The following is a 12,904-nucleotide window of genomic DNA, read 5'->3' as shown; positions in this document are numbered from 1 at the left end:
TTTCCTCTTTCCAAAATGATGGGGTTTTTTTTGGGGGGGAGGGAAATGTTACATACAAATCTGGTTTATTTAGGTAAGTTCAACAAAACAGAATATTAATGTAGTTATAGTTAAGGCTCCCAAATAATTGGGCCAAGAATATATTTTCTGGATTCGAGGGTCCAGATTTTCCAACTTCTTAGATTGGCTTTGGTATTGACATGGAAATAGGGTGAAGTCACTTAACTGGGCTTGAGAATAAAATGTGTGGAGAAATGTGTTTGGCAAGAATGAGCTGCTGACAACCTTGCTGTTCTATTTTGTCCCCTATTGGTTCCCGTTCATTCCATTTCTTTGAAATAGTCATTTTTTAACCCAGATACACGTACAGGTACATGAGCAATTTCAAGTTTTGAGTTACTTAAATATACTGAGAAACTAACTGCTTTCAGTTATAGCATTGAGTCTCACAGATCTTAGATTTTTTTCCTCCCCTTTGCAAAATGAATGGCAAGGTCATGCATTCTGTTGGGATTCTTCTTTTTGTATTATACAGTGGAGTTGGCTATAAGTAACCTCTGAAACTGGAGATGAGATGGGTCCTAAATAAAGGACTAATTAGAACTTCTGTTCTTCATCATACCCCTTCCCACATCAGCAGGTACAGAATTATAAGAGTTAAGTTCAGATCTGACTGCCATTTGAAAAGGGACCTCACAAATCTGTTTTAACTATATAATTATTGTTGTTATTATATGCAGGCAGCCTGTGACACTTGTTTAAAAAAATGTAAAGAAAAAAAGGCAGATGACCATTAAATGTTCAAATGAATGGTTTCTGGTATCTTTTATCGCGGGTATGGCGCTTTGGGAAGTCAGCTTGTTGACTGTTGAAAGGTTTTAAAAAGATTCTCCCATGAAAGAGATCAGGAAGTGTTTCTCAGGAGGTGCATAAAATAAATATGTCTGCACATTCCCAATCTCACCTTAACTTTTTCAAGTGTGATTAACAGTGTCAATATTTAAAGTACCCACCTACAGTAGGATGAAAAAGTTAATGTAAAACTAATGTACCAAATAAAGACCAATTTAATGTGGTTCTCCTTTGAAGCAGAAGTAGACTGAAGGGAAAACATTAAGGACATTTAAGGATGTTGCTCTTAGATGAAACAAATGAATTAATGTGGTGGTCAGTGTAGAACTCCCTTAGACTGAGGCTCCTTTAAGTGCCATGTCTTAAAGGATGAGTGGGTACATATACCATAAGGACTTTTATTTAGCACAACCTCACCACCACCCCCCGCCCCAACAAGTAAAGAGGTGAGTTTCTGCAAGTTCGCTGTCCTTATCTGTCTCTTTAAAGAGAGGTTGCTCCTCAAAAGAAAGCACTTTCTGTTTAAGCAAGGTAAGATTGAAGATACCTGTACTCCTGAACTCACAGAGAACTGAGAAATACCATTTTATAATAGTTTGGTACTGTTTGATTTTAAGCTAGGGCTTTTTAAAAGGTGGATGTCAGGATCAACAAGTTAGGTGTTGCTCTCTGAAGGCACTGGTAAACATCCAAATTTGTTTATTCCTCTCCATTACAATTTCATTCCTTTGATTGACCATCACATGTGCTGAAGTAGCTTTGTTGTTTTGTTTTTAAACTATTTAAGTGTATTTTTCCAGCACCCATCAGCTCCAAGTCAAGTAGTTGTTTCAGTCTAATTGTGGAGGGCACAGCTCACAGTGGCCCATGTGGGGATCAAACCAGCAACCTTGTTGTTAAGAGCATAGTGCGCTAACGAACTGAGCTAACTAGCTGCCTCTGAAGTATTTTTTCTTTTTCTTTTCTTATATTGGGGGACAGTGTGTTTCTCCAGGGCCCATCAGCTCCAAGTCGTTGTCCTTCAATCTAGTTGTGGAGGGCATAGCTCAGCTCCAAGTCCAGTCGCCGTTTTCAGTCTTTAGTTGCAGGGGGCGCAGCCCACCATCCCATGAGGGAATTAAACCAGCAACCCTGTTGTTCAGACCTCAGGCTGTAGCCGAGCCATCTGGGCACCCCCCTGAAGTAGCTTTGTTTTATTTAATAGTTTTACATTCTGTTAAAATGTTTAAAAAAGCATGAACACTTATGACTGAAAACATGCCCTCTCCAATAGTGTCTACTCTTCTCTTTTCCCTCTCCCAGAATCTGTACTTTTGCTTTTGTCATGTTTATTTCAAAGGGGGGAAATAAACAGATATGAGATTCCAATAATACTAAAAGTTCATACTGAGCTAAAATATACCTTAACTACAAAATTTTAAGATTATTTTTATTTACAAGTTTTGAAAAATGTACATTTTTTACATGGGTTACTTGTGCAAAGTTAGATTTAGAAGTGATAAATGCACAGAAGGTTACAATGGAACATTAGACAAAACATTTACAAGCCTTGTCCCACACTGCTACTTAAAGGTATTGTCTATCTAAAAGTATAAATATCCAAAGAAAAATTGCAAACATTGACATTAAAGTTCTTAGAATACTGAAAGGGAAGAAGAAATCAAAGCATGCAGCATTAACTCAGGATTTGAGTGGAAAATAACTTGCCACAGATATGCTCCTTTCCTTGGGTTAAACTCTGAAAAATGATGGGGGGTTATAAATTTATTTATCTAGGGTAGTACTGCTTCTTTAAAAAGATTAAAGGATCTCCAACCTTCCCTAGCTTAAAAACTAATGATTGTTTCCATTTCTCTGCTCCTACACCTCTTTAAAAAGCAAAAACCCAGAATATTTCAGTATAGTTGCCCCTCGGTATCCATTAGTACAGATACAACCATCCTAGTATACATCAGCAACATAACTTTTTTCCCGAATATTTTTGATCTGGTTGGTTGAATCTGTGGATGTGAAACCTACGGATACAGAAGGCTGACTATAGTCTGAAACTTAGCATGGATGTACCCAGTGAATATCTTGCAAGGAGAGGATGTGTCAGTTACTACAATTGCTATGCTCCTTTGGCCGAATCCTTTAACCTTCTTCCTACCACTAAAAACCATCTTGTAATTCATATTGGTTACATCTTAGTATCATAGCATTTTTAGCTTCCATTGCTCTTTCAAAATGGATGTTTATATGGATTTGTTTTCCTGTTTTCTATAGGCCATATTCCAAACGTTTACTTCCAAATCCAACACAAGTGAAGGACGAGCAAGGGTGAAAAACTTCAGCAATCATTTTGTTAAAAATAACATCCTGGTCATCAAGCTATGCATCAGCACCACTTGTATAACAATTCATTTAAAAAGCTTAGTGTAAAGTATGGTAACAATATTGCCCTAAAGCTGGAGATGAAATACAACAGAAAAGGAATTAAGCATTAGTAATTTTTGCACGTAACCCAGGTACAGTACATTTGATCTCATAAAGGGTGTTTTTTGATGTTCAAGGAGAGGATACAAGGGGTAGGAAAAGCTTGGGAAGGGAAGATGGAAACAGCACAATAGCTATTTTGCTTTTAATAAAGTAAATGTAATGACACTGAGGAATAGGAAGGTGACAAACACATCAATATATATTTTTCTTATGCCCAGCCTCTCCTTTTGCTGCACGCAGGTCAACAATCACGCCAGCTCTGTTCTACTATCGCAGAAACACGTTTTTCATATTCCCGCTTGTTCTCCTGGTACAGCTGAGCGGCCTGGCTGTTTGCTGGACTATTGGGATTGGGCTCATCCAACAGAGACTATAAAGACAATTTGTAAAATGTCAGTTCCTCCATGCAAAAGATACATGTATCAAGACACTCAATTGAATTGTCCTAAGTAACAGGTATATTTGCTCTTAGCATACTAACCTAGAGTTACATTAATCTGCTAGTAGCTAGGCGAACATTAGATAGATAGATAGATAGATAGATAGATAGATAGATAGATAGATAGTGCCAAAAAAATGTATACACATTTTAAGAACGGAAAAAACTATTAAAATTACACTGATGGTAACCACTTTGAGCACCTCTTGTAATTATGGAAGTCAAACGTGACTTGAATTCATCTTTTGTTATCAGTATATATTGAGTATCACAATTTTAATAGTTTTTTTCCTTTCCTAAAATGTATATACATTTTTTGGCACCGTGTGTGTATGTATTTATTCTGGTGGCTCATGTCTTAATGACCTTCCTTTTACCTTAAGTTATAACTTTCAAAAACAATTCAATTGCTAATATAAACATATAAAAGGCCACAGTTAGTCACATGAAGGAAAATTCACCTGTATGGATGTTAAAATGGAAGACACATCATAGGTTGGACTCCAACGGTTCTGAAGTATGTCCAGACATATACTACCATCTGCGTAGACTAGGAGCAAAGACATATGTATGTTAAGCATAAGAAAACCGTTAAGGTTTTATATCATAGTCAAGACAAATACAGTCAAGAATACTTTGCTTTTGAGGTTTAAAAAGATGTCCTATGCTGCTTCTCAGTTACCTTCCTAAATAGAGTCACGAGCATTAGTAGTGAAATAATCAGGATGTTAGGAATATGTCAAATGTAATAGTATAAAACTGGAAGATACTTAGCACTTGTTCTTCTGAAGAGAGTACCCCATTATCCAGGAAATCATACACATTTTCTAACAGGGTCCCTAGCCATTGGTGGACTTGTGGGATATTCATTCTACCCAATTTGTAAACTATATCTCCTATATAAAATAACAAAAGATAGCTCAGTTCACCAGGTTTCTGAATAAAAGGTAAACTGTTCTTAGGCTTATATTAGGGGGGGAAAAGGCAAAATGGTAAGTTAGAATCACCTGTGCTGCTTTTCCAATCTAGTACTGTATTTTTGGCCCTCAGCCACAGAATCTGACATTCAGTAGGTATGGAGCAGGGCCAGGGCATCTGTATGTTTAAAATGTTCCATGGTAATTCTGATCTGCATCCAAAGTTAAAAACTATTGTCTTAAACACTAGTGAAAATAATTACAACACAAGACTACCCAAATCTGGCCTAACATTAAAAAGAAACCTCAAGAGCATCCTTATTTTTGTTTAATAAATAAATGGTAAAGATTATCAAAAACAGGAGGCTCTCAAAAGACAAAGTAGCTTCGGTGTTTCAGTTCTAAGACTATAGCTCAAGACAGCAATAGACCACCATAAACAAGTTCAGTTTTCAGGAAACAGCAGGATGCCTAAACAAATACTCAAGTACTACAGACAAATCCATAGGAAATATAGGTTACCTCCCTAATAAACAGTGCAATCATTTAAAATACTGTATTAAAAGTGATACTTGCCATTCGGATGAAACATCTTAGAGACAAATCTAACCGTAGGTGGTTTATTTGGATATTCTTCAGTGAATTCTATTGTGAGTTTAAATGTTCCTGTAGTTAGAAAAGACAGGTTTAAGAAAACATATTTATCACTTTGTTCAGTAGTACTTTGCTTTTAACGCTGTGTGACTTTTTTCGAGTGTTAAATGAAATAATGTAAAGATATAGGGAGACTGGGTAAAAGATACATCTTCAGGAATTGCTCAAAAAAATGGACAGATATTGTAAGAACTACAACCCAAAGGTGATTTGTTCTTCGTTTTTCTATTCTCTAAACTTAAATACAGCCATCTTAAACTCAAAATTACTGCCTACAGGATAACTTTAGCCACTACATATGTTGAAGACATTAAAATGACAAGAAACTAAAGCCAAAATCCGGCCTTCTTCCATTAGAAAACTGGAAGACCTTAAAGGCCTATTTGAATCCACTGCCATTTTAAACTCTCCAGATTTTTAAATGAACTAGAAAGAATGGGAGTACAAAGGTTCAAAAATCAATGTGAGAAATACAAATCAGTAATCAAATTATTTTTAAAATAGAAGGGAATAAATATAAAGTGTTCACTGGTTCCTTTTCATGTAATAGCAACTCTAATGAAAACACAGTTGAGTATGAACCAGAAAAACACTTCATAGTCCCTCTCAAAACCCTTACGTATGTCTCACAAGGTACTTCACTATAAAATCAACTAAATCATTCACACCAATGGGGGGAGGATTAACAGTAGAAATCATTTAAATATCACATTAAATTACATTCATGTCCCCAGTAAATTTATCTTTCTAATGATGTTTGTTTAGGCTACTATTGAAATTAATTTATTTTTCTTGACTATGGGTCAGCTAAGGTAGCAGGAGGCTCTAAAGCAGGGGTGTCCAAACTGCAGCCTGAGGGCCAACTGCGGCCCGCAATCCATTTTTAATTGGCCTGCAGCAAATTCCAAAAATAGTTTACTTAAACCAGGTGAGGCAATACGTACTTCACCTCAGTGAATGGCCCGGCTGTTTGTGTATTTTACCGCATATGGCCCTTGGTGAAAACCATTGAAAAAAGTTTGGACACCCCTGCTCTAAAGTATACTAGATTATAGACTTATTTATAAGGGAAGGACAAACTTGAGCTCATTCAGGAGTTGTAAGATGTGATTTGGGGAGATAATTTCCTTCAAAATGTTATTTTTAATTGGGTTTAATAAATTCAAGACAACAATTGGGCAACTGTTTCTTCCCTGACTAAAATCTCTTCAAGTAAACTTAAGGAATCAGTTATATCTGGTATACATAAGGTGGTATATCCACTATATTTTTCTGGTCCATTTAATAAATTATTCTAATACAACAGACCACACTTCAGATAGAGTATAATTTGTTACTGGTTTTTCAGACTTAGCAATTTATTTCCTTCCTGCTTCAATTAATAGGTTATCACAACTTAAGGAAAAAAAGAGAAGTCTACAATCATTCTACTGCTAGATCTGTTACATATTAACAATACCAAAAGTTTGTATCCTACCAGCAAGCCCATAGGCAACAATTTGCTAACAAAGTTGCCCTTGGTATGAACATGTGTCCCAAAGTTTCAAAATAATTTAAAATGCAACATATAGAGACATACTCCCCAAACTATTGTTACTCCTTATACTATTTGAAAGATGCTATATATTATAGCTAAGGACAAAAAGGAAAATATTTTGGAATGGACATACAAGCTACAGTTCATCAGAACACCTTTATCATCACCTGACCATAAATTTTCCTCTTTTTGAGGAAAAAAGCATACTGTTCCTTTTCAGTACTACTGACATTATAACACACAAGAAAAAGTGGGAATCAGTGTTAAAGACTTCAAAGCTTCAAGCTTCCTTATGTATCTCAAGTGTAAACACATTTGGCTCAATGTTAAACTCTGATTATAGGTAAGAGATTTATCATTAAGGAATTGCTTTCAAACTGGGCAGATTTAATAGCATATGGAGCGCCCATGTACTTTAAATTAAAATCATCATTAAATATAATACCTAAAAGTGGTAAAGCAACACATAAGGCAGGCCTAAGTGGAACTTTGCAGTCACACAGACCTGGGATCAAATCCTTGTTTTGCTACTTACTAGATGTGAAACCTTGGGGAAACTGCTCAACTTAACTAAATCTCAAGTTCCTCATCTATAAAATGGGGTTTATCATAGTATCCACCACATAACATCATTGTGAGGTTTAAAATGAGGGAAATATGCAGTGACAAGTGCTCTATAAATACTAATAATTCTAAAGTTTCACATCTCAAGACCTAGCTGAAGAAGGCAAAACCCCCAAATCCAAACTTCACTATCAGTAAGAAATACACAATTAATGGATTCAAATATTAAATAGTACTTTATTTCTGACCTACATCAAACACTCACAGTTAAATGCAACTTGAGTACCTATGCCGGTGGCTCTCAAAAAACACGTGACTTCAGCTTTCTGCCTAAGACTTGCCCAGAAGTTCAACAAGGTGCTTACCCTAGCTACCAAAGAAGAGTCCAGTCTTTCAAAGCAGCTCATTTAATATCTTGAGAAGTGAAACAACCTGCTTATGTCTACCTGAATATAAATTAGGACTTACCCAAATCTTATTCAAAGTGTACATTGAAAAGGGGATGTTTCATACATTAAACAATCAGAACCTCTTTAGTACAACCCTCAAAGAAATTTCTGAGATCCAAAACAAAAGTTAAAGAAATTTAAAATCCTAGAATTAATATGCAATTAAGACTAGAGCTTATCCTTTGAATATTTAGAAGGCTGGGCTTTAAAATAACTGAAAACTTAAGCCTCACCATTGTTGTACACAATCTGTACTGATTTTGTTCATATCCCTGAAGAGGGCAAAACATTGTAAGGAAAGTATCTATTAATCCATTGATACAGTCCAGGAAAATTATATAAATGTGTTAAATGGCTGGTATATGGCAATAGGGAGTGACATGGTTAAACTACAGAGTGTGTGTTCTGCTAACGACAGTCACAAATTCAAATTTTTGAAAATACTGTGTTGGCCAAAGAAAACACCTCTGCAGGCATTTTCTGCCGTTTGGCCACCAGACTGTGACCCCTGATGAGAAAGCAAAGTACATGTACTTAAAACATTTTTTAGGACTAAAACTTCTCATTTTTAAGATAATACCCAAATACTCTTCATTATAGGATTTATTTATCTTAAGAACACCCTTAGTGGATTTTAAGTGATTCATTTTAAAAAAAAATCTTACACCCAAATTCTTAAGACTACATCTATTATGAAAAGCAAATACTATATGGTGATGTAAGAACTGACTCTGGGTCGTGCACACACAATGTGATATATAGATGATGTAATACAGAATTATACACCTGAAACCTATGTAACTTTACTAACCATTGTCACCCCCAACTAACTTTAAAAAAGCAAATACTAGTATCTTATTGTGTCTATTAACAATTTTTAGACGATGTGATGGAGAATACTTTATCCCATACAGCACTTGCAGACTCAGATATTTTGATGAGGAAGCATAGCCACCCGCTACCCAGTGCTTTGTTTGGTAGTGTAAACTCTTGGGAACATTTTCCTCTTCAAGTGTGTGAAGTAAAATCAAAATACCTTTAAGAGTTTTGTTTCTTAAGATTTCATCTCTGTAATTAGGGCTTGGCTGTTCCAGAAACTTCTATTACAAGTGGTTTACAAGGAAACAGCAACAGTAGTTTTGAGGCTGTTGAGTTATATAATACATGGAAACAGCAAAATCAACTATGCCACTTGTTCATAATCAGTCTTTTCCAGTAAATTCCCTAACTGTAAGTGACGGATATTAACAAATCGTCAAAATATTTTTGTAGCCACAGTCAGTGTTCTAAACACCTGAGGAAGCATCCTTGGATAGCAGACTGCTCAACAGAACGAATCAGAAAAGGGTACTGTCATTGAGCTTGAGTAATTCCTTTCAGTAATGCCAGGATGGAGACACACATCATCAAAAATAGAGCTAGTAATGTCAGGAGGGAAGATCCAGGTAGGTAATGGATTCCATTAAGTACCTTTTCAATTCATACCACTTAAAACAAGAGAAGCACCCTTGAAATATTTAAGTAGCTAACTTCCAGCAAAGTGATATACTATTAATAAAGCTGTGCCCAGCATAAAGCAGTTTGAGTAAAATCAGGAGGAAAAAAAAAAGCCAACGAAAACAAAGCCTGCTAAAGCTAAAGCAAATATACAGTTAATCTGCACATAAAGTTTAGGTAGGAAGAACTAGCACCAATCTGGCAGAGGAAAATTAAGTCTTGCTATGGATCATTTCAAATCATTTACTGCACCAAAGTACTGCGCCTTTAGTATCCCTCTCTCCTGCTGTCACTTACTTTTATTGCAGCGCTGAAGAACAGTGATATTTACCCAGGGAATGAAAGTAGACAGGAAGTTAAAAGTATTCAGGTGACTGTCTGCAGTCTCCTAGGGAAATCTGAGCATTTGAGACAAATTATAGAATTGGTTGATATCGACCTACCTCACATCTTGTGAATTGGTAGCATCAAAAAGCAATCCAACTCGGCAACATAAGTATGACTTAGTAGTTTGCAGAAATGTTTTTGTTCCCACCTTCAAACTGACTTGTGTGTGTGTGTGTGTGTGTGTGTATATACACACAAATATATATACAACACACACGTATATGTATATATATATATATATATAATACACACACACACACACACACACACATGCTACATGACCAAAGGAAGATAAATCATTGAGAGAGAAAAAGCAACAGAAAGATCCTTTTCTTTTTTTAAATACCTCAATATTAAAGATGTCAACCAGTAGTTCAAATACTTTTAATCATATTTTAAATGGATTAAATGTTCAATAATCAACTACACACACAATTGAGTGCACATAAAACTATCAACGTCAATTTCCCGATTGTGATATTGTAGTATAGTGATTCAAGATATTACCAAAAGAGGGGGTGGGGGAAGTGTGTGAAGGGCATATAGTTTGTATTTATTACAACTACAAATGGATCTATAGTTATCTCAAATACAAAGTTTTTAAAAAGCAATTAATATGTGTTTTTAAAAGTCAAACCAAAATCCATTAAAAATGATGTGGCTATAAGTACATGTAGTCCCTTCAAGTAGGCTAGACACCAGCTGAAAGTACATTAAGGCTACCCTCAATACTGAAGCTACCTTGAGATTACTGAGCATAAAGTCTTGATAGAAGCACACAAATTCTAACTAGATGGTCTCTGGGGTCTCTGAGTCTATCAGCAAGTGGTTGGGGTGATATTTACTCAGTATCTTGAAGGGGGGCTGAATTTGGCAGGATCATAGCCCAGACCTCAAAAGTCCTTAATATCAGTGCTATGATGTTCCTTTTAAAAAGTGATTGCCTTACCCAGACTTTTTTTTAAAGAAGCAAGCAAGAAAAAAGTTGCCGTTCTAGTCAAGCGGACAATAGCTAGAACAACCTGCCACATACTGGATTCCACTCAAGCCTTTAGTAGGCAGAGGGTAGGGAGAAGCAGGTTCCTAAGTAGAAGGCACTTCCAGGATGACTAGGAACCCTTTCCCCAGATGATCAGGCTCCTGAAAGGTGGGTAAAGAAACTCTCTTACCATCCTCAAACGGGGTCCCTTCGGGCCTGCAACACAGAGAAAAACAGTCAGTTCCGGCTTAAGGGGTTCCCTTCTCCCTGGTTCATTTTAGGAGACGGCTATTCCAGGCTCTGTCAAGCTCCGCCAACTCCACCTCTGGTAAAGCACCGTTTCCTGGGTCGGAAAGCCACCACAAATAGATGTTTCCGGCTCAGAAAGCTGGTGCAGGCCGCCGCTCCTAACCGCCACCACTCCCCGCCCCGCCCCCCTGAGAACCCCAAACGGTTCCCCTGGCAGCGGGAACTGAGCTAATCGAGGCACAGGCTCCGGGGAGGAGCCTAGGCCCGGCCAGATCCTAATACTGTCCCCTTCCCTCTCCGCCTTCGCCAGGGGCCGGTCCCGTAGGGCAGACAGAGCCACCTCGAGTTCCCCATCTCTCGCCACCGCCCGGAACACAGACTCACCCAAAAATGACCGCGTTCCACACCATTATGTTGTTCTCGGACGGAGCCCCGCTGACTCCGGCTGGAGGATCCTCCTGCAACCTTCAGAGAGACAGACAGCGGCCCCGCGATCCGGCAGCCGCGACCGCTCCGGGCTGCCCCCTTCCCCTGGCCCGCCTCGGGACCCGCCCTGCGCCCCGCTGCCGGCCCTGGACGCCGCGGTCCCTGTCAGTTACCTTTTGAAGTCCCTCATGAGACGCCGCCGAGCCGGGGTAGACATATCTCGAGCGGGGTCAGGGCTGGAGCATACACCGAGTTCTCGGGTGCCCGCAGAGGGTAAGGAGGCCGAGGACGCTGGAGAAGCCGAAGTAGCCGGGGAGGAAGCGCCTAGAGGCACAGCACTGCCCCTTCGAAGTCGAGGGTCGGTCTGGCGCCGGCTAAGCACCACCCCGGAGTAGACCCGGGCTGAACCAACCTGGAAGGAATGGGGGGTGGAATGCCTAATACCGGACAGACCGTACCAAGACGGGCGGAGGGTGGGGTGGTAAGGAAAGTTGCTTAGGCCATTAAACCCCCGCCGAAGCCCGACGGTGGCTGAGAGACAGGCGGCGAGGCCAATTCCCCAGGATTGGGTGGTGGAATGGGCTCCATCCCCACCTGCCAAATCTAACAAGAACCCTGGGAAGCTTTCCTCGGCTTTTTTCCTTCTTCTTCTTCTCCTTCTTCTCCTTCTTCTCCTTCTTCTCCTTCTTCTTCTTCTTCTCCTCCTCCTCCGCCTCCTCCTCCTCCTCCTCCTCCTCCTCCTCCTCCTCCTCCTCCTCCTCCTCCTCCTCCTCCTCCTCCTCCTCCTCCCTCTTCTCCCTCTTCTCCCTCTTCTCCCTCTTCCCCCTCTTCTCCCTCTTCCCCCTCTTCTCCCTCTTCTTCCTCTTCTTTTTTTTTTTTTTTTTTTTTTTTTTTTTTTTTAACAATAGATCACTTAAAGTGCGCCCTGTGGTTCGGGGGAGAAGGATGGAAATACCAAACTAGAGAAGCGGGGAGTGGGCTGAAGCAAAGCTGTTCTCAAAAAGCAGGAACTGTAGGGTGCACATCCCCTGCGTACACAGGAGACTGGGGAAGGGTTGTGTATGACCTGTTATAAAATCACTGAAAAATCAAAAGAATAAGTCGGCCTCAACTGTGAAAGGAGGCAGTGGGTCCCTTTTCCTGTGCGAGATTTGAGTCCCAACATTTAGGCCCATGATCACCCCCAAGCAGAATAAAATGGTGGTGTGTGTCCTGAGAGAGGGAGTGAGAGCTTAAGGCAAGAACGAGGTTTTAGCTCTGGACACTCACAATTTGGTTCTGGAACCACATTTCTCCTTGGCAGTTCAACAAGCTGAGACGCTGCTATATATTCAGAAGGGTCCAATGTCTGAGAATGTCCAACTGCAGAGAAGTGGAAGGGCAGTGGATCTGAAGTAAAAGCAACAGGAAGATGTGTGTGAAAAAGGTGGAGGTGGCAGGGAAGAGTCACAAGATGCGGACCTGCAAGAGCAATAA

General features: G+C 39.1%; 1 protein-coding gene across 1 annotated transcript; it reads right to left on the bottom strand.

Annotated features, from left to right (window-relative positions):
• Nucleotides 1-2,264: 2,264 nt before the first annotated feature.
• UBE2A (ubiquitin conjugating enzyme E2 A) lies at nt 2,265-11,840 on the bottom strand. Its single transcript, XM_019717037.2, has 6 exons — nt 11,602-11,840; nt 11,387-11,467; nt 10,944-10,969; nt 5,263-5,352; nt 4,231-4,319; nt 2,265-3,700 (listed from the first exon to the last, which is right to left on the bottom strand). Exons 1-6 carry the CDS (start codon nt 11,643-11,645, stop codon nt 3,572-3,574), a joined length of 459 nt encoding a protein of 152 aa, XP_019572596.1. The 5' UTR covers nt 11,646-11,840; the 3' UTR covers nt 2,265-3,571.
• Between the last annotated feature and the right edge of the window lie 1,064 nt (nt 11,841-12,904).

The sequence above is a fragment of the Rhinolophus sinicus genome, chromosome X, assembly GCF_036562045.2.
Source record: "Rhinolophus sinicus isolate RSC01 chromosome X, ASM3656204v1, whole genome shotgun sequence".
Lineage (NCBI taxonomy): Eukaryota > Metazoa > Chordata > Mammalia > Chiroptera > Rhinolophidae > Rhinolophus > Rhinolophus sinicus.
This window is presented reverse-complemented; position numbering and strand designations above follow the sequence as displayed.